We start from the raw sequence: 26482 nt of genomic DNA, 5'->3' as shown, positions 1-26482 counted from the left end.
TAAAGAAATAAAATTAGCTATCAAAAATGCTCAACTGATAATACAGTAGCTACAAAGAGGAAATATTACATTAACTTCAATTTTTAAACAATTATTTTTAAAAGGAAGATTAATTAGTACCTGGACAACTTTTTGGGACTGCACATCCACAAGGAGAACTCTGTCCAAAGTTGGCTGGGCAACGTAAATAAACTTGTCTTTGACATTGACAGCCGAGGCCCACACACACCTCTGCACTTCATCTCCTTCAGCTTTGGGACAGACTTCATCCTGTATTTTAAGAAACATAAAATGAATGAAACATGTAAATCATATGACAGATACCACAGTATTATGGATAAAATTCATGATTGTTGCTACACTACATTCGGCATTAAGATAAAATGGACATTATTATAGCATGATTTATAGAGATATATTTTGAACCACTGAATGTGATTAGAAATGAATACAATTGAGCTCACTTTAAAATACCTATTATGTCTTTATTTATTTTAATTTTTCTAGTGGCATATAGTTCTTTCAGTACTAATTATTTATACATAATTGGTTTACCCCTAATTATACATAAGGCATTCAATGGTATCCCTAAGACCCCTCTGTTTCTCTAGCTTCTTTTCTGTGGAGTAAATTTTACAGTGGAGTAAAATTAGAGCTTCCCCAAACACTGGCTGCCCCTCTGGCATATCCACAGTGCTCTCCAGCATCTCAATATTTTGTCAAAAACTTACAAATGCTCAAGGGAATTAGAAGTTTAGAGAAAGCAGTCAATATGTATAGGGCTATTCGTGATGTTTTTGTTTTAATCCAATGTGATACATAATTTTAATTTGGTGTCAGAGGCAAATTAACTTTTTATCTGATGATAAAATATTATAGTTAAAGATTATACAGTTGAAGATTGTACAGGTGATTTAAGCTGAGAAAAATGTCCTCTATTTTCTCCTTTGTTGTACTTTATGAATGCTGAAGTGACATGAAGTCTTTGAAAATTATGCTGAGAGATCCATCATGTTAAACATTAAACGAGAAATGCCACTTGGCTCATTGTTTCTTTTTTCTGATTTGCTTTCACATTATCTTTTTTCCCTCTCCTAATGAACTGGTTTGTTGATTCATTCAATTTATTTGTAGTTTGAAAGGCTTCTACAAGGTAGGCTATTAGTTAAATTGAATATAAAAGTTATGCATACTGGTAAACACTTATATAATGATAATCACACCCTAAAGTTTCACTAGGTCTTATAATGGATAGCTGATGCTGAATTTCATAGATATCTTTATCCCAGTCATTTCCTTCTAAGCGAAAAGAAAACATTCCTTTTGTTTTCTAGATCTTCTTCAAATGTCATCTTTATAGCAGCCATCCCATTCACCATTGCATTTAAGAAAAATGAAGCAAAATTAGCAGCTCACATTATCAAAACACCTATGAATTTATTTTATATACAAATAACATCTGATGTTATATAAAATACACTTTACATGTAGTCACTGATAAGATAAATACATCTTTTATTTTTGCTATTGCAGTCTGTACAAAATGGAAAGAATAATGCAGAAGTCAGAGGAACTTGAAATGAGATGGTTATTTAATGGCCAGGTGCTTATATTCCTCAAATTTTAGACATAATTAAGGGGGAATCTGAATTGTCCACCAATGCTTAAAATCCAGTCCAGTAATTGCCAGCTTCAACCAAAGCCCAGGGCAGGTAATAAGTGTTCACCTATGAATAGGACAGTGTGGTAGTCACCTAATCTGGTGTCAATTTAAGGATTAAGAGTATAGGAGTGGAGTCTAGCCTGTCAATCTGGAGATAGTCAAAGAGACCTCTATGTGGGCATGGCCTTCTGGGAAATCTGATACTTCCTTCTTGGAGGCGGAAGACACCACTCTCTCTCTGCTACTCCCTGGGAGACATTGCAGAAAACAAGCCACAGGGATGCAACCAGAACTTGGGAGCCGGAGAAGCCACGTAGAGACCCCTGCCAGCGCTGAGATGCTTACAACGCCACTGGACCCAAAGACTCTACCCACTGGCTTGTGACCGTCCTGCATTTGGCTTCTTTGCATGTGTTTGTGAGTCTGAAGAGGACTTTATAGATTGGTATTGGACATATGGGTTCACATCAGACTTATGGCCTTGGACTGGGCTAGGTTGGGATGTTTTCTCAATGTTCAATTCCTCTTGTATAGAAACCTCTCCCTTATATAAATATGCGTGTTTATGAATTTGTTTCTCTAGTCTACCCAGACTAACACATATTACTAAGGTTTCCAGTATATAAGCAGGGAAAAACAAAACCTTAGCCTCCATGTGATCGGTGACTCAGGTACTTTGGGTGTTATAATATTTGCTTTATAGAACATGCATATGAGCCCAACCAATGGCATTAATCTGAATATTACTCCTAACCCCTGCAGACAGAACTCTGCCCTGAGAGGATAACCAGAATAGAGTACATTGTTTTACTTCCCATTCATTAATTTCTGGGAAAACATAATATTCCATACCAAACTTTTTTTCTTCAGTAGCATGCTAACTGTCTTTGGGAAGAAAATGTTTTGTGAGACCAAATCATTTATAAAGGATCTACTTCTGAAAGGTGGTGGAAGGCTCTAAATCTAGGAAAACTGTTCGTAAAATATTTGCTTTTGTGTAAAACCAACAACACAATCAGCCAAAATAATGGAAAGCGTGAGTGACCTGGCCCAGAACTGTTAGCCAACCCGTCACGGAACACAGAGCCGTGTCCATCCCTTCGTTTGTGATAAACGATTCAGCAGGAAAAGAAACTGCACACGGAACATTATTTCCTATTTGTATTCTATCCCCATAAGACATTGCTGACCAGACTTGCAATCCATTTTACAAACCAGTAAAAGTTTCCCGATAGCAGCCCTGGAATTTCTTTGCTTCACTTTGTGGAATTATTTCTGATGAGAGTCTATTAGGCCCCATTTTATAATAGCATGATTACTTGTCAGATTACATAGATTAATACTTATTTCCAGGCATGAGTGTTGTAGAAGAATGTGCTTTTACACGCATTAAGTGCTTAATGGGGGAAAGAACTAAAGATGTTAGAGATGCAAAAATAAGATTAAGATAATACATTCTGAAGAGCAAGATTTCCAGAGATGCATCAAAATGTATCTCTAAATACATTTTTACAGAAAGTAGACGAGCACTTAGAGTGAGGGGTATTAATAAGATATTAGGACTAATGAAGACATGAATCAATAGGGATAAGAAAATTCTAAGTCATGATCATAATTTATCTCATTTCCTTTGGCCCGTTCGTATATTTAATCACAGATTTCCTGAATACTCTTCCCAAATTTTAAGGCAGCGAAAGACGTATTACTATGTGATGTAACTTTTTATATAGCAATTTCAATATTGCTTATGGGTACCTGATTTGAAAACATAATTAAGTCTAACAGATGAATTTATTCCTTTGTCGTTTACTACCATTTTGCTCTATTTTAAGAATTAACTATCAGAAATACGTTGTCCTTGAATACATTTCCATCTTCTTTCGTATTCCTTTTCACACCTCTATTCTAAATACACCCTGTGTCATTCATGGATACTCCTAATGATATTTGGTATAAGTATCTACATTTGCTTTGAATTCAGTTCAACAGACTCCGACCTTTACCTTTCGCTCCCATAATTTTCTACATGCTAACAAGATTTAGCTTCTTTCTTCGGCCTTCAGTAATCCCTCCACTATAATTTATTTTTAAATGAATTATTCTCCAGATATTTAAATATTCAGACTTGTCTGAAATGTAAATTCCCCACCTAATTCACACACACACAAATCAATAAATAGAAAAAAACAGTATATTAACTCATATTTGTATATATCAGTATATATATATTCACATGTACAAAAAGAGGCATATCTATATAAATATGTAACTAATAAGGACATTTATGTTATTGAAGCTTAAAAAACACACTAACAAGTTGTATAAAATAACAGAAAGACTTGGTAGTATAGTAAGACTATGTAAACGTGAAAACAAAACCTTTACACGTAGAAATGAATTTATATGTGAAATTTTTTAAGTATTAATATTCATATCTAAAATAGAATTATTAGAACAAAAACACTAAAAATACAGGCTAATCAAACAATTAGAGGCAGGGTACTTGAAGATATAAGGAAAAACAAATATCAGATTATCTGCCTAATTTATATTACAAAAGCTGTGATTTGCACAGCTATAGAGGAGCAAAGTTGCATTTGTATCAGGAAGGGCCCAAATGCCAAGGCAACGGACAAAGTAACCTAAGGCACTACATTAGGTAGCTGGTAGACTTAGCCTAAGGAGCCAAGAGGTGTGGCGTGTTGCTGTGTGCTTTCCCAGTGCTTACAGACTTAGAAGACAATGGGGCAGTACTCTTCCACCTTCAGGGGTCACTAGGAGTGGGAAGGGACTCAACGCCTCACTTTGCTTTGTGTTGTTTTGTAATTTGGTCGATTTATCATGTCCCTGTCAGGAGCCGTGCATTAAAGGTTCAAGTGGTCACCAGAAATTTGCAGTTCAACCACATTTCCTCTAAGATACTTAGAGGAATCTGCTTTCAAACTGGCAGAGCCTGAGAAGCCTGCGGAGCACCCGTGTACCCGGGCCTGGAGGTCCCCGGCGCCCGAGTCCAGCTGAGGGTAACTAGCGTGGTGGGTTTGGTGGATTTACTTTGCTACACTCTTGGAAAAGCAGAGTTCAATTTGGATTATGTCAAAAAGGGAAGAAGGGGTAGTGTTTTGATTTAAAAAATAGAATTAAAAGATAGGAGAGGCTAGTGAATTGATAAATATAGAATTAAAAAATCTCTAGAAGCTTTGGATATATTACTTTTTCTTTTCTTTCGTGAAGCTCTAAACCCAAAACCAGACACACTGCTAGCAAGTTTATGGAGACGCCCTGAGACCCTGTAGGGTGGGTAGAACTGCACCTGTAAGTTTCTACGGCTGGAACTCTTGATGGCACTAGAAAGCCTAGGTGTTCTCCTGAAGAGCCACTGGTGCTTTTGAACTGTTGACCTTGCATTTAGAAGTCCAATGTATAACCACTATGCTACCAGGGCTCCTTACTCGTTTTCCATTGTTCCACCCTCCGATTCGCTACTAATCATCCTTTTAAAAGTAGCAAAAAGAGTTTGCACTCTTTCATCTCTCTGTTTTTCTGTCTTGAAACTACAAATTAAACTCACTGGCATGCAGTTAATGCTGGCTCATAGTGACCTCCGGTAGGTTTTTTAGTCTTCAACCCTTCACTGGGTAGAAAGCCCAGTCTTTCTCCCTAGGGACTGCTGGTGATTTCGAACAGATGACCACATGGATCACAGCCTATAGCAAATCCACTCTATCACCAAGCCTCTTAATGGTGTTTGCAGAGTAGGATCTCCGCTCCTACTAGCAATTTCCCCATTGGAAACACTGCCTGCTTCTAAAGACTGATGCCGTAAGATTGTCTCAGAGGAAAAAGGTGGAACTACCAACGCAGCCCTCTTACTGTCTGTATACGTTCTTCCATTGTTCTTTCCTAGTGCCGGTGTTCTCTAAATAGAAATAGTAGTAGTTACACATGTCTTATTTATCTAGCGTTACCGCAAGAGAGATTCCACAAGTGGATGCTTAGCAAGCAGAGATGTTTTTTCTCACAGTTTGGGAGCCTTGATATCTGAATCCAGTGCCTTCGGGGGAAGGCTTTCCTTTTGGTAAGGGTGAACGTAGCTGAGGGTGCAGTGTGTCTTGGCATCAATCTCTCCCTGGTTGAGCCCATGTATCTATCATACAAGGATCCTGGGCCTACAGGGTGTGCTCTTCTCCCAACTCTTGTTTTGGTGGTACTGTGGCTGGTAGCTTTCTCTCTGTTTACTTCTCTGCCTTTTTATTTCTTGAAAAGTGAAAGTGGATGCAGACCACATCCTGGGGACGGGCTTCTCATCACTGATAAATCTCCTTATGGCTCTGTTTCAGGGTGTTGAAGCCCACTCTAACATTCTTACTTCACAACAGGACTCATCACATCACATCACATCACACGGTGGGTAAACACATCACAGCATACATGCAAACGTGTGTCATTACAACAAGCCTAGAAAAATACTGACATCTCAGTTGATAAATAGTTTAGTGTGAGCCATTTCAATCTATGACACAAGAAAAAGAAGTTTTAAAATCTTACTCTATGTTCTCCATTTCCCTCAAAAATGTGTCTTGCTTTGCAGCTAGAACTTTTGCTTCAATATTTTCTAAAAAAGAGCAATTCCCCACAGCTATTAGAAACACACTGCACATTTTATTAACTGAATCCTTCCCAGTCTTCAATTGGCAGCCACACTTCCAATACCTCCCTGAAGCATGTCTCACTGCCATATATTAGGATTTTCCTCTTCTCTGAACTTCAGTAGGATTTTTACTGTGGTACACAATCTAACACTGAATCATAAACTGTCAGTCAAAGCAAAAACATTAGTGCTGGTTCCTCTATTTTTCCATCCTTTCTAGCATAAAGGTAAAGACACAGTATTTTCTCAGGAAATAAATATTTAAATGTGAATAAGGGTAGCAAAAAAGAAATCGAGAAATATATATTCTCCAACCATTGTCAGGCTCATAAAATACTAATTTGAAAGCCAATTAGAGAGAGGAAAGAATGGAGACATGCCTATCCCTTAATCATATGAACACCACGCCAAAGCATTCAAAGTGACTGAGAAAGCGAATCTTTGGACAGCACTACTCAAAATGTGGTTTCTAGAGTGCTTCCCAGCTGGCTTCTGTCTCTTACCGCATTTTGGTAAGCATGAACACTGAAGATCATAGTTTAGAGAGATTGATATGAATTCACACTTCTATAATAGCCCCGTGTATGATCAGTTGCTGCTGTTTTAGGGCAAATTTGTAGTAAAAATGATCTACAGACTAATCAAAATATAACTTGAAAAACAAACCTTGATATTTTCCCACACATAGTTTTAAGATCACTGATCTTTAGTATTTTTTTCGGCACCAGATACACTTATCTCTGTTTCTTCTTTTACTTTTATTTTAAATAGTTTTATATTCAAATCTGTCACAATATGAGTATATGGAGATCGATAAAAAAGTGAATAGTGTAACATCTGAAAATCAGGTTGGCTTTAGCAAAAGAAAACCAAAATCACTTCTCTGACATTTACAATAAAATAACTGAAGATTTTAATTGAGATCATTAGTAATAAAAGAGATTATTAGTAACAAAAAGCAAAATATCACAATATTTTCTAAAACTGGGATTATTAGATAAATTTCATTCAATTTGCTAATTTATTTAGTATTATGTTCATAAAGGCTTGAAGATTAAACAAGCAGCCAACTAGCTCAGAAGCAACAAAGCCCACATAGAAGCACACCAGCCTGTGTGATCACGAGGTGTTGCAGGGATCAAGTATCAGGCATCAAAGAACAAAAAATAATATTATTGAGAATGAGGGACAGTGCACAGTAGGGACCCAAAGCCCATCTGTAGACTACTGGACATCCCCTAACAGAAGGGTCGTGGAGAGGAGATGAGCTAGTCAGGGTGAAGTGTAGCAAAGATGAAACACAACTTTCCTCTAATTCTTAAATGCTTCCCCCCACCCTACTATCATGATCCCAATTCTGCCTTACAAATCTGGCTATACCAGAGGATGTACACTGGTACAGATAGGACCTGGAAACACAGGGAATCCAGGGCGCATGATCCCTTCAGGACCAGTGGTGTGAGTGGCGATACCGGGAGGGTAGAGGGAAGGTAGGGTGGAAAGGGGGAACCGATGACAAAGATCTACATCTAACCTCCTCCCTGAGGAGTGGACACAGAAAAGTGGGTGAAGGGAGATGTCAAACTATGTAAGGCTTGACAAAATAATAATAATTTATAAATTATCAAGGGTTCATGAGGGAGTGGGGAGCGGGGAGGGAGGGGAAAAATGAGGAGCTGATACCAAGGGCTCAAGTAGAAAGCAAATGTTTTGAGAATGATGAGGGCAACAAATGCACAAATGAGCTGACACAATGGATAGATGTATGGATTTGTATGAGCTTCCAATAAAATTATTTAGGATAAAAAGATCGAAATCCTCACATGTGGACTGATAGGTAAAGTCATGATAAATGGGACAAAGTTTGAAGTGGTCAAGGATTTTGTCTTACATGGATCCACAATCAATGCTTATGGAAGGAGTCATCAAGAAATCAAAATACATCATGCATTAAGTAACCCTTGCTGTTCAAAGCCTGCTTAGAGTTTTGAAAAACAAGGATGCTGCTTTGAGGACTAGGCTGTGCTTGACCCTTGCCTTGGAATTTCCAATCACCACATATGCATGTGAAAATTGGTCATTGAATAAAGGAAGATCAAAGGAGAAGTGATGTGCGTGAATTGGGATGCTGGGGAAGAATATTGAAAGTACCACGGACTGCTGGAAGGACACACAAGTTTTCCTGGAAGAAGTAAGGCCAAGTGCTAGTTGGAACTAAGAATGGTGAGCCTTCATGTTAAATACTTTGGAAATATCGTCAGGAGAGAGCTGTTCCTGGAGAAGAACACCGTTCTGGGAAAGTACGGGGCAAGCAAACAACACAGAAGGGAAGACAGACACAGCGGTTGCAACAAGGGAACACTCGCAAGGCTGGTGCAGAAGCAGACCGCGTTTTGCTCTGAGTACACAGGTCACTCGCTATGAGTCAGCGCCACGTCAATGGGATGTAAGAGCAACAAGAACAACAGCATTTGAGAAGTTCTTTAGAGAATATCTCTGAGGATATTTGAGAGTTCCTGAAATTTACTTAAAGTGTGGTATGATTTTTTGCATATATCTCCAAGGTCCATTTTCTTATCGGTATTCTTATTATTTTCTTCTGTTATTATCCCATTCTGTGATATTGAGAAAGTGACTGGACATGTCTGTGTGTGTATCAGTAAACAAACAGACTTCGTTTAAAAAGGCTTCCGCGATCTAATGGAATTCAACATGAAAGTCTAATTTTAGACCCATTCATTAACTAATATAGAGGCATCACTATAGGTTATTTGCCATGGAATATTTATTTTAAGATATAGACCAAAAGCAACACCAAACCCACTATCATCAAGTAAATTCTGACTCACATTAAAGTAAACATAAATTTCATGTGTATTTTGATAACTGAGTTTTAGTAAAGCATTAGCAGTATTATATTTTCACTCATAAATGACATTTATATGAAAATAGTATCTGCTGCAGTTTTATTTATTATTACATTTGTATAGTATTATTCATGATAAAATTAATGAAAAGTCCTTTGTTTGAAGAGTCCTAGAAAAATGTATTTTTTTCATTAACTAGTTAAATAAAATAGAATATGTCCTCTAAAATTCCTCAACAAGTTTTTGAAAAAATATTATAACAGAAAAAGATGATTAGTTGGCAACATAAATGTATTTAGAGATGAGTAATTTTGAGATTTAACTTTCATTTTAATTCTTACTATATAGTTGTATCTTAAATTTCCATGAAAAATATAAAAAACATAGAGAAACAAAAATGCCACTTTTAAGACATTGAGTTGCATGTTTGATTTATCAATTTACCAACTAATTAAAATGAGTATTTTTATTAATCTACATTTTTCCTTTCCTATGATCTCTAAAATTATTCAAAGTGATGTCTTTTACCTATCGTTAACATTACAAAGTGAAATGAAGGTATAAATAGACCTGAGACTAATGCTGATCAAAATTGGGAAAAGGCAGAACATAATTCTCATAGAACTCGTATTTTCTCGAGCTATAGAAGCTGGGTGGTCCCTAAAAAATGATGACTATAAAATAACCTGTGAACTTTAAACCAAAATATTTTCGAAAGTCGCCATGCAACCGAAAAATACTTATAGCTGAATTAGAAGAGGATATTTGCCTTAAGGATTGTGCTCTTTTAAGACCCTTGTCTATGGGGAAATGGTCACTAGTGACTTGAACAGTAGAGTAGAAAATCGAGAGGCCAGGAAGTTCACGTTCATGGAGAGAGACCTGGAAAAGCAGGCTGAGAACAGGTGCACAACTCACTGAATTGGGCTTGAAGACATTGTTGAACTGGTGCAGTATCTGCTGTATGTTAATACATTCTCCAGAACCAATAAGTAAATAAATTATTATTTTAAAAGAGACTTGTAAAACTTATGGTGGGATATGAAAAGTAAACAATGAGAAATCAAACAAGAGTTCCCAAAATTAAGATCAGAGAAAATTTTGAAAAACTGACTATAGGTTTCTGTGCCTCGATACAATTGTAAATCTAACTTGTAAAGCATGAAAATAGTGACCTAATATTCAATATGTCTAAAAAGAAAAATGTTACAAATATATACGTGATGTTCTCATCTTGCATAGAGGAAGACTAATAGTATTTAATATTGATAATTCAATACTTTTCATACTACATTTATTTTATTTTATGAAGTTAAAGTAGAGATAGGTAGGCATAAAATAAAGAACAATTCATCTTTGTAATAAGTTCTTTTCTACAATTTATACCATGTTGGTCTATTGTTTTAGAAAAATAAACATGTACATTTTTGACAAATAAAATATAACCTTATGCAAGAATATGCATATGTACATTGAACCCATTTTCCCACTTTGTGAAGTTTCCTCTTATAAATCCTGGTCCCAAAATCTCAATTTGTTACAGACCCAGGCACCCAGACTCAGGGAAAACCATTACCCTCAGGGCAGAATTACGCAGACAGGGCTTTTAGGAGCTCATTTTTCGGAAGGAGTTCAACACACTATTCTTCCAAGGTCCCTCTGGGTAAACTTGAACCTCCACATTTTTAGTTAGCTACTGAGTATATTAGCCATTTGCACCTCCCAGGGATTTCTAAATCCCAGTTACTCAAAATAAATGTTAATTATGTTGATACATTGTCTGAGACACAAAAATAATTCTGGTAACATTCATGAAAATATCCTACTTCCATAAATGATGTTTTAAGGGGATTTCATTCATACACGGTTTAAATCAAGGGCTTTGATCCAACTAACCATATGTACAATCCCATTACAATACAGTGACACGATGTACAACCTTCCCACTGCTGTGCCCTCTCTGTGAAGCTTACATACTAAAGTAAGGCTAATAGAGACACAGTGTGAAATTTGTGAAACAGTATGATTTTTAATGAAAGATTATGAGATATCTTTAAGTCTGGGCTTCAAAGACCAATTCCATAAATTCATTTCTTTTATATCTACAGAAGAATCTTCTAAGTAACAGTTGAGGTAGTTTACACGGCTCGCGTCAAGCAGCTCTTTGGAGGACAGCATCGTAACACAAAGGGACAAAACGCTTCCGTTATTATCATTCTATAACTCTTTGTAAGCCAAGTCATGTTTGAATAGAGACCTACTGAGAATAAGAATAAGTAAAGAAGCAGTTTGACTTTCTCTTTTAACTTTACAGTCATAATTAAATTCAAAAGGTTGCTCAAAGGCTTCATGGGGGAAAAAACGTTGACTGCCTCAAGTAAAGAAGCTGGCATTTTACCCAGTATCTGGGGGGAAAGAGTTTGGAGTCATGATTTACGGATGCCAAATAGAATGAAATATTGAGCAGACAACATACTGTGTACAGGTGGAGTTGAACAGCCAGAAAACAAACAACAAAGCACAAATGTGGCCTACTCTGTTTTCACAACAGTACAATTGTACCTAAAGACGTGCAGACTGTCCCAAACGTATTCATTGTTTCCTACTACAGCTCAGAGACTATATTCATAAGAGCAATAGAGCAGTGATATACAGGAAATCTAGACTGAGAAAACATCTGCTTTAGAGAGGTCTTCATTTATAGTAACTACAGAAAATGCATTCCTGCAGCGTTCTATCGTTTCAGTCACTGGCCTACCAAGAATGTCCATAGGACATTCATTTCTCCCTCACAGGTGAATGAATCCTAAATTAGTTTTACAGAATGCTGCCACGTCACATAGACCAGAGCAGAACTTCCGTACAAGTTTTCCGAGGTGTAATCTATACAGAAACAAACGGCAGCGTCTTTCTTCTGCAAACAGTTATTGGATTTAAACCGCTGAACTTTGGGTTAGTATCCAAATGCTTAACTATTGTACCAACAAACCCTTTAAACACTTTTAAAATTCACAATAAGGAATAAGTAATAACACAGTATGTGTAAAGGAACTCAACTAGATGTATAATAAACAAGGCAATTGAATGTAAAAGGATTACATATTAAAATGGTGGAAAACCAGGATGATACAATACATGGACATCAGCAAAGTGAACAAGGTCTTAATCCTGGAAAGCTCTTTTTTGAATCTGCGTCTTTATACATTTTTTTTCCAAACTCATTTGTTTGATTTTTGAGTGCAATTCTGTTTACTGGAGACTCAAAGTCTAGGTGACAAGATGAAGTCATGCATGCTGCGAGGCTAAGTACAGGAAAACCCTGTCTAGCAAAGCTACACCATCCAGGGGGATGGAAAGAGTAAGAGAAAGGATGCCATCTGAACCCTCCCTAACTCACTACTAAGTGGAAAGCCTGATGGAATCGGACATTGCACAAAAATGGAATCTTTATTTAGAGCAAGCAACATCTAAGAGGACTGAACGAAGATTCTATATTTGAAAGTTTTATCTAAAAGTCCTGGGTAAATGGATTATACTCAGAATTATTCTACTACTGTATGTCAACAGCGAATATGAAAAATACCGCACTTATGTTTAATTCCTTTTAATGAAGAAAACAATATTCCAAAAGACTCATTCCTCCACTCCCACCAAACGGATACCTCTCCATGATTAAATGGACTTTTTTTTGGCTATAGAAGACAAAAACTAGTTTACACGATGTATTCACATGAGACATTTTGACTCTGTGAACCAGAATCAATCGCTCCTTGAGAATATATTTACCCTGAGGCAATTTTTAACTAGCACATTAAAAATAATAAACAACTGCATAGATATTTTAATTTAGATAATTGCATAAGGCCCAAGGTTATAAACAATGGGCTTTAGATTAACTTTATTTAACAAATGTTTCTCTATGGTTCTCATTATGTGAGACAATGTACTGAGAACATTGGGAACACAAAAATTAATTAAACATGGTTCATGATTTTCAGTGATATAATCTCTGGGAGTAAGGTGTACAATTAAAGCAGTATCTTCTGTTTAGTGTGGTGATTGCAAACAGGTATATCGTTTCTGAGTGTGGAGAACTCTAGTACTAAAAAAAAAATTAAAAAGAAAAAGCAAAACAAAACAAAAACAAACAAAATTAAACCATTGTTAGTAGATTTCAACGGAAAGCACAGCTGTAGGGCAAAAATCAGGTTTTCAGAACTCTAATCTTTATGGATGCTAACGGCTACATTATTCTATGAAAGCAGTTGGGGGTTATAATTTTTTGCTTAATAGCTGGGTGCTTATTCTCATTGCCATCAGGGATCTTTTATCATACCCCAAACCTTTGTCTTTCGGTTGATTCTGATCCCTAGGAACCCCATATAGGGTTTCAGAAGTTCTAAATCTTTTCAGAACTAGAAAGCCTCATCTTTCTTCCACAAAGTGTTTGCTGGGTATGAGCTGCTGACCTTTTGGTTAGCAGGCCAATGTGCAAACCACCCAAGAAGAAGTTATTAATTTTTAAAAGTAATCCCAGGACAATAATTGTTTATTTTGTAGCATCTAGGTATTTGGATATTGAGAGTAAACATATTCCCATTTCACACTTCTCCACAACTGTCTCATAAAATTATTTTATATTTAAAAATTAATCCAGTAGAACCTAGCACCGACTATTCACCAGGCCTAAACATTGAAAATAATGTGCCTTCTTAGAATAAGCATATTTAGGTCAATATTTTCAAAGTATAACATATTCAGTTGCCTTTTTATTCTGTTGGTGTAGTTGTTAGGCAACGTTGATTATGCTAACAAAGACCCTACATATAGTAGAATTAAGCATTGAACTATCCTTGCCCACTTAAGTCCATTTTCCCACTACTGCGCCAATCCATCCTGTTGAGGCTCATTATTCACCGACCCTCCACTTCACCAAACATGATGTCTCTCCAGGGTCTGTTCCTTCCTGCTATGATGTCTAAAATATATTACATAGAGTCTCATGTATTATCTTAACCCTTGGTCTGTTAGATTAAGGACTTCCTCTTGGTCTATAAGGGGTTCCTTATGAGTTTAATTATGCATTCTGCAATCCACATTTTATTTATGATTCACACAGTCAATCAATAAAGCCGAGTATTTGCTCTTTTCAGCCAAGATTCATCTGATATTAATAATGATCTTCCTCATTTCACAAGCCCTCTTTTGAACTGGGCTTGCATTTCTCGAAGGTCAGTGTTAGGGTAGTGCTACAACTGTTTTTGAATTCTCTAAATTTTACTTGTGTGTGCTAGTGAAGGTATTGTTCAATAACTTCAGAATCCTCCACATCATGGATTACTTGCTTCAGAATAGGCACAAATAAGGATCTCTTCAATCACTGCTCAATAGCTGTCTTATAAAATTTCATATATAGTACTTCCAACATTGCATCCATTTTCTGGAAACATCTCAGTGAGCGCTCTATCAATGGTTGGAGACAGGTTTTCACCATCAGCTACAGTGTGCAATGCCTTCCTCCTCCAATGGCATTACTAATTGCGCATATGCTACCTCTTGATATTTTTTTAATTAAATAATCATTTTATTAGGGGCTCATGCAACTCATCACAATCTGTACATACGTCATTTGTGTCCAGCACATTAGTACACATGTTGACTTCATCATTCTCACAACACCCGCTTTCCACCTGAGCCCTTGGTGTCAGCTCATTTTGCTTCCTCCCTCCCCCCTCCCCCCTCCCCCTGAATCCTTATTTATTAATTATTATTATTTTATCATGTCTTACCCCATCCAACGTCTCCCTCACCCACTTCTCCACTCTCCGTCCCCCAGGGAGGAGGCCATATGCAGACCTTGTCATCTGTTCCCCCTTTCTCCCTCACCCTCCCTCCACCCTCCCGCTATAGCCACTCTCTCAACCAAATTTGTTTTGTGGCACAAGTCCTCTTTTTCCTTTCATACTCTAATTAATCTTCCTGTGTCATTCCATTTTTGTCCATATAATCCTTCAGCGTAGGAACTCAGGCTCCACTTTATCTCCAGGTTGTTTTTTTTTCAGTTTGAGAAACACCACACATGTTCGTTCTTTTTTGTTTTGTTTTGATAGCACATTTCATTATAATACTTCAGTATCTTCTCAAGCTGCCCTGTGAAATCTGTGTAGCACTATTCCTTAATCAACTGTTCCAATTACTTTAGCGATTCTATTTTACAGAAGCAAGTTACAGTCTCTTCTAACAGCTACCTGGGTCTTTCCTTTTTATGACGTTTTGCTTTCTTCATACACGATATCCTTGACATTATCCCCAAACCTGTTTGGTCTTCCAACATTAGTGTTCAATACGTGGAATACGTTTTTGAGTTGGGCTCCAGATCCAGATGAGAAATACCCAAGTTTTTACTTTCAGTCTTGTGGACTTGCTTTAATTTTTTAAGCTTCAAATTGAACTTTCAGGTGAACAATTGCTGATGTTGACCCCTGGCCTTGATATGACTGTTAATATTGAACTACACCATCAACTCTTATAATTCCATTTGGAGAGGATAACATGTATGATAGTCCGTTTGTAGTTGAAGAAAATAGTTTCTACTGAATAAGCTGTTGGTATTGAAAACCTATATAACTCCGCCTCTGGTATTCTGTATTTCACAGGCATCATAGTTTAAAACTACTGATCCTTCTATGTATCCTACTTTCAAATTCTAATGATTCATTTCGATGTGTCTTATTTGCATGTCTGTTCAATTTCAAAGCACAGAAGTTGGTCTAAAGATTCAATTTCTTCATCCTTGGCATTATTCACTGGTGCTTAAGTTTACACAATAGTCATAATAACTGATAATATTTCTTGTAGGTTTATGAATACTATTGATGAACATGTTATATTTCAGTATGGGCTTTGAAATGTTCTAAACACAAATAGGCAAGAGATGCCTTCTCAAGAAAGAGTCAGCCTGAATAATTGGGAGCGAGTACAGTTTTGTAAACCTTCATTTTGTTGCATGGAATGACTGAAAGCGTGAAAAACAGCTGAAAATACCCATTATTATACTGCTGCATAATTATGAGTACATATGAGTATGCACACTTATTAAAATATAGTAATAATTGTGAATATGGTACAGGATCAGTCAGTATTTTCTGATCAACATATATATAAGGGTAAGACAAATGTATAGCTAAAATGTCATAGAAATTTTTATAAAATTATAATACAAGCAGCCAAACTAGGAAACCTTGGTATCACAGTGAGTAAGAAATGAGCTGCTAACTTTCAGATAAGAGGTTTCAACCAACCAGCCACTCCACAGGAGAAAAAGAGACTGCTTCTAGAAGTATCAACATAAAGACTTACACTCTCAGAAACCCCAAGAAGGACCACATGACCCAATGGGTTTGGTGTGTTTTATGGCTTCTCACTATCCCCTCCATTTGGTTCCATTTACCTATCGAGGCGGCTTGTCCCTCTTTCTAACCCATTGCCTAAAGTTTTGCCCTCATTAACTTATGTCATGTCCATAAAACACTTGTGGAATATTTGATGGACTCAAATTGGGGGACTTAAAAAAAGTTTAGTTTCTGGAGCAAAAAGAAGTTAGCAGGGAAAAAATCAGAATTATAAGGTAGATAGAATTTCTAGTAAAACTATTATGTCAGTACTTGCTATAATCAAATGATGAGCAGATCCATTGTTGCAAGGCAAAAAATTAAATTTATTAGGGCAAATTTTCTGGAAATTTTCTTGCAAATACAATTTCCAATTTTCTTAACATTTTTAAGTAAGTCCCCATGATCTTTTCTGTCATTTTTTGTCATATATTTAAAAATTATTACTAGATATTACTCTCTTTAAAAAAAGCCAATTACAGAGGGGATTTAATACATATTTCTTATCATCCCAAATCTCAATCACATCAAGTAGAATGTAAATTGCTACCAGAAAACCTATCAAGAATGCCCTTTGGAATCCCACAAACGAGTGGCTGTAACTGCTTTGAATTCCTTTGGACCAGCAGCTTCTAATCAGAACCAGTGTTGTGATTGGGCATTTTAAAATTAAGGCACAACTGGCTTTGCTCAGAGAACTTCTCTGCAGTCATCCATTGTTTGAAGAGATAGGTTTTATTTGGAATAAACTCAAGAATGGACTGGAACACCAGCAGTCATGCCTTCTGACTTACTCTCCCGTGAAGTCATCATGATGCAGATTAGATGCTCCAGCAACTACAACGCAAAGCAGTAGATTGTGGTTTCCAGTACCGCTATAGGAGAGAGTGTATCTGCCCAAAGTGTTCTCGGGACACCAATAGCAAGAGAAGCCGCGTATCACAACTGTCTCCAGTGGAGCAAGCGTTATTGTTGTTGTTAAGTGCCAGCAAGTTGGACCCACATTTTCAGCAATTGATTCAATTCTTTCTGTTTGAGACACCCTGAGCGTGTTCTTCCTTACGACTTTCTTTTCCAGATCTTTGCACATGGAGGGGATAGTGCGTTTAAATTGCTAACCTTTTGATAATCAGTTTAGTGGTTTACTACTGAGTCAGATACCATCAAAATGCTGTACTACACATCAACTTGGAACTGTGAATGTACATGACTATAGTAAAACTATCCATAATGTCTTATCAGTGTGCAAAATACAAGAGACATCAATGACCACTTTCATTTGCCTGAAACTTTTTCATGTTTTACAGGTGGTAACTGAAATTTATAAGGAAGTTCATAACTGAAATCTTGCACGGAAATACTATGAAAGAAAATTTAAAATTTGAAATGATTTTAGTACTTTTTGTTAAATTATAACTTATCTAAAATGGTCATGTTTCTTTTGAGCCCTTTAGCTTAAAAGTCACTATTTTAAAATTAACATAGTTGTATTATTTAAAAATATTTCCTTATGAAATGGATAAATAAAGGAAATGATAAATGACTCAACCCCACTGTGGTTGTTACATAATCTGTTGTCAATTTGAGAAGTAAGAGTCGAAGGGTAGAATTTAGCCTGCCAATCAGCTTGATGACCTCATTCGGAGGCGCTAAGGGGATAACTAACATGTTGGAGGCGGGATACATGCTCTCTCCCAAGGAGATATTCCTGTTGACGAGACATATGGAGCTACACTAGAGTCCTAGAGCTGGAGGGGCCACCTGGAGAGCCCTGCCAGCTTTGAGGTGCTTACACTGTTACTGGATCCACAAGACTTTCCACCCACTGGCATGTGATCTTCCTGCATTCGGCGTCATTGCTTGTGTTTCATGATTGTGAAGAGGACTTTATAAATTGGTATCTAACATATGGGCTAATATCAGACTTATAGACTTGATCTGGACTCGGCTGGGATGTTTTCTCAATATTCAATTGCTCTCGTATATAAACTATTTCTTATATACATGAGTGCCTTTGAATTTGTTTCTCTAGTCAACCCAGACTAACACATCCATAAAGTTAATTCTGACTCCTAACGATGCTATGGGACAGAGCAGAATAGCCCTGTGCACATTCAAGGCTGTAAATATTAAAAAACCTCCTATCTCTGGTTCAGTGGCAGCCAAGTTTGTGTCTTATGGTTAGCAACCCACCCCACTCTACCATCAGGGTTCCAGTAAAATAAACAAAGGGGAAATATTTTCTTTATCTAAGTAATAGAGAATAGAACTTTGTTTTTCTACACAATATCTTGGTAGAATCTGGTTTGTATTATATTATTCTCTTTGACATTAAATATCTATTACATAATACATATGTCAGCCTTAACAATGAGCATTAGGAAAGAGTTCCTGTATTAGATTTTCCCTGTAAATTATTTTATATATCTGAGGTTGTTTATCAAATACAATAAAGATATTGCACTACCCACATCTATGTGAAACTACAGATGTACATGAATATATAAAAATACTTATAATTTCTTATTAGTCAACAAAAAAATAAGACACACCAATGTCCATTTTTTTTAACTAAAGACTTTTTCTTGTGTTACACGTCATAATTGAAATTTACAAGGAAAATTTTGTTTTTTTTAACAAGGAAATTTATAACTGAAAACCTACAAGGAAATAATGTTTTCAATATTGCCCATTTATTCCATTGATTTCTCAGGGAAAAAATTACCTATTTGCATGCTGTTAAATTTCATTGTCTGTAAAGAATGAGATACTTTCATAGAAGTAATATATGAAGTTAATGTGTATTATATTCATCCCTTATATTTCACTTCTATAGCCATCATTTAAGAGCCAACATATAAATAATAATTTACAATATATTTTGTTTTTTCCCTCTGGATATAGAGTTTGAAAAGATAGGATCAGTGTTTTAGTATACTCCTATTTGTACAAGGTGCATGTGTGTATAGATTTCATTATATTTTCAAAATATGATTCTACTTAACAGAAGCACGGAATAAAACTGAAAAGGAATTATTTTAATACTTGCCTGAAATCCAAGTAGCTTTTCACTAGGCTTAATATGTCTCTGAAATTCACATTCGATGGGCTGTATCACTTTGATTCCATCTTCATAAAAAACATAGAACATGTTCCCAATTCCCAGACCTTAAGGATAAAAACACATTCAAAAGTTCAGAAACCTTTATTACCAAATCTCACTTGCCCACATATCACTGTCAGGATATCAATCTGGGAAGTCATGTAATGTTAATAAGGAAACGATATGGGATCTTTTACTGTACATTTAAATCACTCTGTGATATTACTCGGACATTCTACCTTTTTTCTATCTTATCTGCAATTCACTACTTTGTTCAATGTAAATCTGTAATTTTTCACACATTTAAAAATAACTTTAAATGACAGTATAAACATCCTGGTACACAGCTTGTGTAAGATACCTACTCGATTTCATTCAAATGCTCATTAAGAAATGCTTATTTATATTTTCTTATGAAAAATGAAATTTTATCCTATACTCCTATAGAGATTTACAGTCTTGGAAATCCAGAGGGGCCCTTCTAAGCTGTCCAATAGGGTGCATATGAATTGGAATTAACTATGAAAGTGAGTTTGCTTTCTTGGGGAAGAGTTTATAAGTATGCTATATATGTCTATATAAAGACTTATATGTGTATATATAAATACATACATGTGTATACATAAACACACATGCAGTAAGATATATAACTGTATATATCTTATATATAACTATATATAACTTTCAAATATATGAAAAATAATTCTGTGATAGCATGTGCTATTTGAAAGATAAGCAATAGTACTGAACTCTTGATAGTTTGGGAAGTCAAATCATTCCTGCTAAAATATTGAAAGTAATTATGCATATGTATGTGTGTCTGTAGATATACTGAAATACCAACAAAAATTATAGATTACTTTAAAAAATCATTTTATTGGGAGTTCATACAGCTCTTATCACAATCCATAGATCCGTGCACTGTGTCAAGCACATTTGTAGATATGTTGCCATCATCATTTTCAAAACATTTTCTTTCTACTTGAGTCCTTGGTAACAGCTCAGTTTCCCCCTCCTACACCCTCCCTCCCTCATGACCCTTTGATAATTTATTTTAAAAAATGTTCATGTCTTACACTGACTGCTGTCTCCCTTCACCCATTTTTCTGTTGTCTGTCCCCCTGAGAGGGGGTTATATGTAGATCATTGTGATCGGTTCCCTCTTTGTCCCCCGACCTTCCCCACTCATTATTGGTCCAGAGGGGTTTATCTGCCCTGGATTCCCTGAGTTTTGAGCTCTATTCTGTACCACTGTACATTCTCTGGTCTAGCCAGATTTGTAAGGAAGAAGTGGAGTAATGATAGCGGTGGGTAGGAAGCATTAAAGAACTAGAGAAAAGCTATATGTTTTATAGGTGCTATACTGCACCCCTTCTGTGAGGGGATTTCCAATTGTCTACAGATGGGCTTTGAGTCTCCACACCACTCTCCCACTCAGCCACATTGATATGCTTTCCTGTTCTGGGTCTTTAGTGCCTGATACCTGATCCCATGGACACCTCAGGATCACACAGGCTGCTGTACTTCTTCCATGAGGCCTTTTTGCTTCTCAGGTAGATGGCTGTTTGTTTATCTGCAAGGCTTTAAGATCCCAGATGTGATGTATTTTGATAGCCAGGCACTATCCGCTTTCCTCACCACCTTTGCGTATGTACCCGCTTTGTCTTCAACGATCGTGTGGGGAAGGTGAGCATCACAGAAAGCCAGGTTATTACAACAAAGTGTTCTTGTGTTGAGGGAGTACTTAAGTAGAGACCCAGTGTCTGTCTGCTACTTTAATACTTAGCATATAAATATATGTACATAAATTACTTTTTTTAAGTACACGGATTACTATAAAATAGGACATATTTTGTATTTTGTCAAGTGAGGCTCAGAGTAGGATCTTACTGATTTGCAGAAGTACATGTTTATTAAACGTAACTCATGAAAACCAACTGCCACCGAGTCCATCCTGACGCGCAGCCGCTCCCTGTGGGTTTGCAAGACTGGAACTGTGAAGAAGGGTAAAAAGCCCAGTCTCTCTAGCAGAGGTGTGGGTAGTTTCAAACAGCCGACCATGCAGATCACAGCCCAACGTATAACCACTGAAAATGAGATGAAACATATTTCTAGTACATAGAAGGAGCCCTGGTAGTGTAATGGTTACAAGGTGGGCTGCTAGCCTCAAGGTCAGCAGTTTGAAACCAACAGCCTCCATTGGAAAAAGACAAGGTTTCCTGTGCCAGTAAGGAGCTACAGTCTTAGGAACACTCAGGGTCAGTTTCACCTTGTCCTGCTAGGTCGAAATCTTTGCAATGATTGAAGTTACATGTGCAGCAGTGAAAGGTGATTTTGATGAAGAACTTATTTCAAGCAGGGAGATGGCCAGTCTTTTCCAAACGAGGTCATATATGCGTAACATTAAGGCATGATATTGCCAATATGTTTTAAATTACTCTAGGCTGTTTTCAGACATTTTACTTTATAAATATTTTACAGGTCTAACATGTCTTAGATATAATCTTGATCAGTTACTTATGCATTATAATATCAGAAAACACTATGTTAATACGATATTCTTCTATATTAGAAATGGCAAGATATAAATGCAAGTCACATTTTTACTAAAATAAAATTTATTAATTGTGAAATGTTCTTTATATGATAATTCTTCATAGCTGAATATAAATTCCATGCCCAAAGGGGAAAGCTTACAAAATGTGCTTTTTGAAAAAAAAAAATTGATTCATACCAGCAAACTCACTATGTACACATTAGCATAAGATTGATGTGGGCTATATATCAATATCGATTTAATGGTACTAGTTATTGGATATTGCTGTTGAAACTTATGAACATAGTCTGATCTGAATACTGAGAAGGATATCCAGTTGTGTCAGTTGCATCCTATGTTTGAAGTTTATCACAAAGCTCTTGATATTTGTAAATGGGCATGTGCTCTCTCTTAACTGTCCTACAAGTTGGTTCAACAGTCATGAATTTCAATGTGGATCTGGTAACAACTCTGATTCCAGAATATGGAAGACATCTCTTGACACATTTCCTCCTCTTGACTCAATGGACACTAGGATTTCATCATTCTACCACGTTTTTAACCCAGTGCAAAAGTCAGTGTGATTCCACTGCCATTGTTTGCACTGATGAAATTTCCGAGCCTTAGTCTTTTTTGAAAACCACTTACTCTGTCCAAATCACTCTTTCATATCTGAGCATCTGTTTTCTTACTTTTAAAACTAGAACTTACTTTTCAGCATGCTTTCAAAAGCATAAACTACTTCCAGTGTATAAATTATGGAACAAATACATATCATTATACAAAATAAGTCTTGGTAACAAAATGGGTAAACACTTGGCTGCTAATCAAAAGGTAAGCAATTCAAACTTCTTCAGCTACTCCATGGGGTTACAATCTGATGATATGCATCTGTAAAGCGTATAGCACACGATAGGCTATGGGGCAGTTCCACTTTGGCACATGGGATCAGTATGAGTCAGAATCAACGTGATGACACCTAATGAAATTGACAAGGCACGATTTGGGGTTTTTTGTGCTTGACTTGTTGTTTAGTGGTAGCAACCCCTCAGTAGTTACGAAACATTAGTATCAATAAATAATGTTTATGAAAACATGTCAAGTAGAATAATCGTTGAAAAATGAACCCTCATGTTTCTATTGCTCTTCCTATAATTTTTATAGGAAGATACAATAAAATAAAACTCTTCCTATAGTTTTAAAGTTCTTCAACTCTGGCAAAAATAAATATCTTGTCAATTTTTTGCTATGGGGTTGTGGTATTAAGTTATTTAATATGCCATTTATAGATAAAGTTCTCCAATTGGTGGTGTATCATAAGTCCTAGCCTCTATGCAACCACTTCTGTGTCAATCTGTAGTCATATCAGTTACTTGTGGCTACCATGATGCTGTATGGCTGTAAGCTAGTCCACTGATATTTCACATGCCAGCAGAGTCATCCACGATGAACAGCTGTCAGCAGGGCTTACAGACTAAGAACAGATGAGGAATAAGGACTACTAGGCTGTACACTGCTGAGAAATTATCCATGGAAAAACAGGCGAAGCATCATTTCATTAAGTGAGATAGTATCAGAAGATGAGCCCCTCAGTCTGAATGCTAATCCAAATATGATTGAAGAAGAGCCAGAGAGCTGCCTCCTTCATGGTGCAGATGAAGAAAAACTTACAGAAATTTCACTTAATGATGGAGGATGAGTCAATGTGGGAAAAAACAGTTATAAGGAACCATTAACGATCAGAATACAGAACATATGGAAGTATGAATCTAGAATAACTTAAAATAATAAAAAATAAGAGTAAATGTGTAAAGATTAATATTCTAAGCATTGGTGACCTGAAATGGATTGATACTGGCCATTTTTCATTGCATAATCATATAGTTTACTATTTCAGAAAGTATACATTCTAGAGAACTGGTGTCATGTTTATCATCAACATGATCATTTAAAAAAAAATCTTGAAGTAAAATGCTGTGATAGGATAATATCTACAACTCTATCAGTAAGATCATTTAATATAAAACTAAATCCAAATATACCCCAAACTCTAAATCTGGAGATGGAAAACTTGAAGACTTTTACCAACTATTTGGTATGAAATTAACCAAACAAGCCTGATGCTTACTTGCTATTGAGACGTGAACATTTGTAACAAAAAGACAGGTTCAGTCATTGGAAAGTATGGCCCTGTCGATAGAAGCACACCAGACAGAATTTCCCAAGACCGGCGACATCTTCAGCGCAGGGATCTTTTCCCAACAACATTAACGGCTTCTGTACCCAGAGGCCATGCAGGGGACAGATGACTTTGCTGTACCCCAACTGAATGTAGAGACGAGTTCAAGGAGAGTTTTGATGCAGTGAACACGGAAGACAGAAAACGCGGCGAGCTGCGAGATGACACCCGGAACATCCTGCACGAAGAAATCCAAGCGATCTTTACAAATTGAGAAAAACAGAAAACACCCAAGTGGATATCAGAGGAGATTCTGAAACTTGGACTTGAGCATGGATGACCAACAGTGAAGGGAAGAAATGATTATGTAAGTGAGCTCAACAGACATTTTCAAAGGGCAGATTGAAAACACAAAGTAAAGCGTTGTAATGAAATATTCAAAGACATGGTCACCAGCTAACAAGCACATTAAAAAAATCCTCAACAACTAACAGAGATATCTCACCGAGAGTGAACTCCCTGAAAGCCAGAAAACAATTCAAAAGCTAAGTCCATCGAAGGTTCTTAAAGTTGGACTTTGTGAGAATGGAAGGCGTAAGAATGAGGCAGTACAGCAGCAAGATGAACTACAGTGCCACCTGCTGACTGTCACTAACTTCCATTCATCACTCCCAGAAACTCAGGACGTCCCTTCCCTGCAAAAACATGCTAGTGGACACCCAGTAACCTCCATCACAAAGCGCCTCCTTCCCTGCCCCTACTCAAAATCATTCAGCTCTCCCTTCTCTCTCTGCAGCCTCCAATACACAGATAGCAAACCCTGTGCGCTGCTTGGGGTGATGCCATGCCATCCCTACCTGCCACAGGGGACAAGTCCACGCAACACTTCCCCATGCCTCTCTTTTTCTTCTTTCTTCCAACTCAGATGCTGGCCTCCCCCAGGTCCCCTCACCCTGTACATGCCTCCCCCTCTGCCCCGTGGCGCAGGAAGCACACGCACCCACTGACTCCACGCAAGGGTCAGGATTCTGTGTGCTGACCAAATCATCAGTAGTGCTGGGTTCTTTGAAGAAGAATCAGGAAGGGAGGAGGGCTTGCTAACAGCCCGCGGTATGCAGATGACATAACCTTGCTTGCTGAAAGCAAGGACGTATCAAAGCAGTTGATGGAGATGAAGGATTGTAGCCTGCAGTATAGATTACAAGTCAATGTAACAGAGACCGAGATCTTCACCACTGCACAAAAAGGTAACCGCATGATAAAGGAGAACAGGTTGAAGTTGTCAAGCATTTTTTCCTTACTTGCACCCACAATTAATGCTCATGGAAGCAGCAGCCAAGAGTCTCAAAGACACATGATTAAGTACATCTGCTGCCCAAGACCACGTTAGAGTATTAAGGAGCAAGGGTGTTTCTTTGAGGGCTCAAGTGTGCCTACTCCAAGCCATGCTATTCTTCATTGATCATGTGCAGGATACAGTTGGACATAGAGTCAGGGAGCTCATGGAAGAATCGAAGCACTTGAATTGTGGTGATGGATAAGAAAACTGAAAGTACCATGGTCTGACTAACAAACAAACAGGTCTGTATCAGAAGTAAGGCCAGAGTCCTCCTAAGAGGCAAAGATGGTATCTTTGGCTTACCTACATTGGACATCTGGTCAGGGGAGACCAGTCCCTGGAGAAAGACATCATGTTTGGCAAATTGGAGGGACGGTATACAAAAGGAAGGCCGCCCCCCCGAAATAGATTGACACCGTGGCTGCATCCACGGGCTGAGACCGAGGAACAGTTGTGAGGGTGGCACAGGACTGGACAGTGTCTAGTTCTGTTGTATAAGGGTGTGCTGTGAGTTGGAACTGATTCAATGGCACCTAACGGCAACAACCCAAAGCAATCTATAAATATAATGAAATTCTAATCCAAATTCCAGGTTCATTCTTAAAGAAATGGGGAAACAAATCACCAAGTTCATGGGGAAAGGGAAGAGTCCTAGCATAAGCAAAGCACTCCTTAAGAAGCAGGACCAAATAGGAGGGCTTATGTTTCCCAAGCTCACAACACATTAGTCAACACAGCCTGGCATTGGTCAATGAT

At 37.2% G+C, this 26482-nt stretch overlaps 1 protein-coding gene across 1 annotated transcript in view; it reads right to left on the bottom strand.

Annotated features, from left to right (window-relative positions):
• Positions 1–26482, bottom strand: part of FSTL5 (follistatin like 5) — a gene marked incomplete at its 3' end in the record, with an annotated part of 780165 nt that overhangs the window by 106089 nt on the left and 647594 nt on the right. Inside the window, exons 13-14 of the mRNA XM_004708783.2 lie at positions 19619–19737; positions 121–270 (exon numbers count right to left, since the gene is read on the bottom strand). Of these exons, the coding sequence (XP_004708840.2) occupies positions 121–270; positions 19619–19737 (269 nt within the window). The remainder of the gene's footprint in view (positions 1–120; positions 271–19618; positions 19738–26482) is intronic.

The sequence above is a fragment of the Echinops telfairi genome, unplaced genomic scaffold, assembly GCF_000313985.2.
Source record: "Echinops telfairi isolate 266 unplaced genomic scaffold, ASM31398v2 ScPeMD7_5868;HRSCAF=6743_0, whole genome shotgun sequence".
Classification (NCBI taxonomy): domain Eukaryota; kingdom Metazoa; phylum Chordata; class Mammalia; order Afrosoricida; family Tenrecidae; genus Echinops; species Echinops telfairi.
Note: the sequence above shows the minus strand (reverse complement) of the source record. Positions and strands in the feature narration are given on the sequence as shown.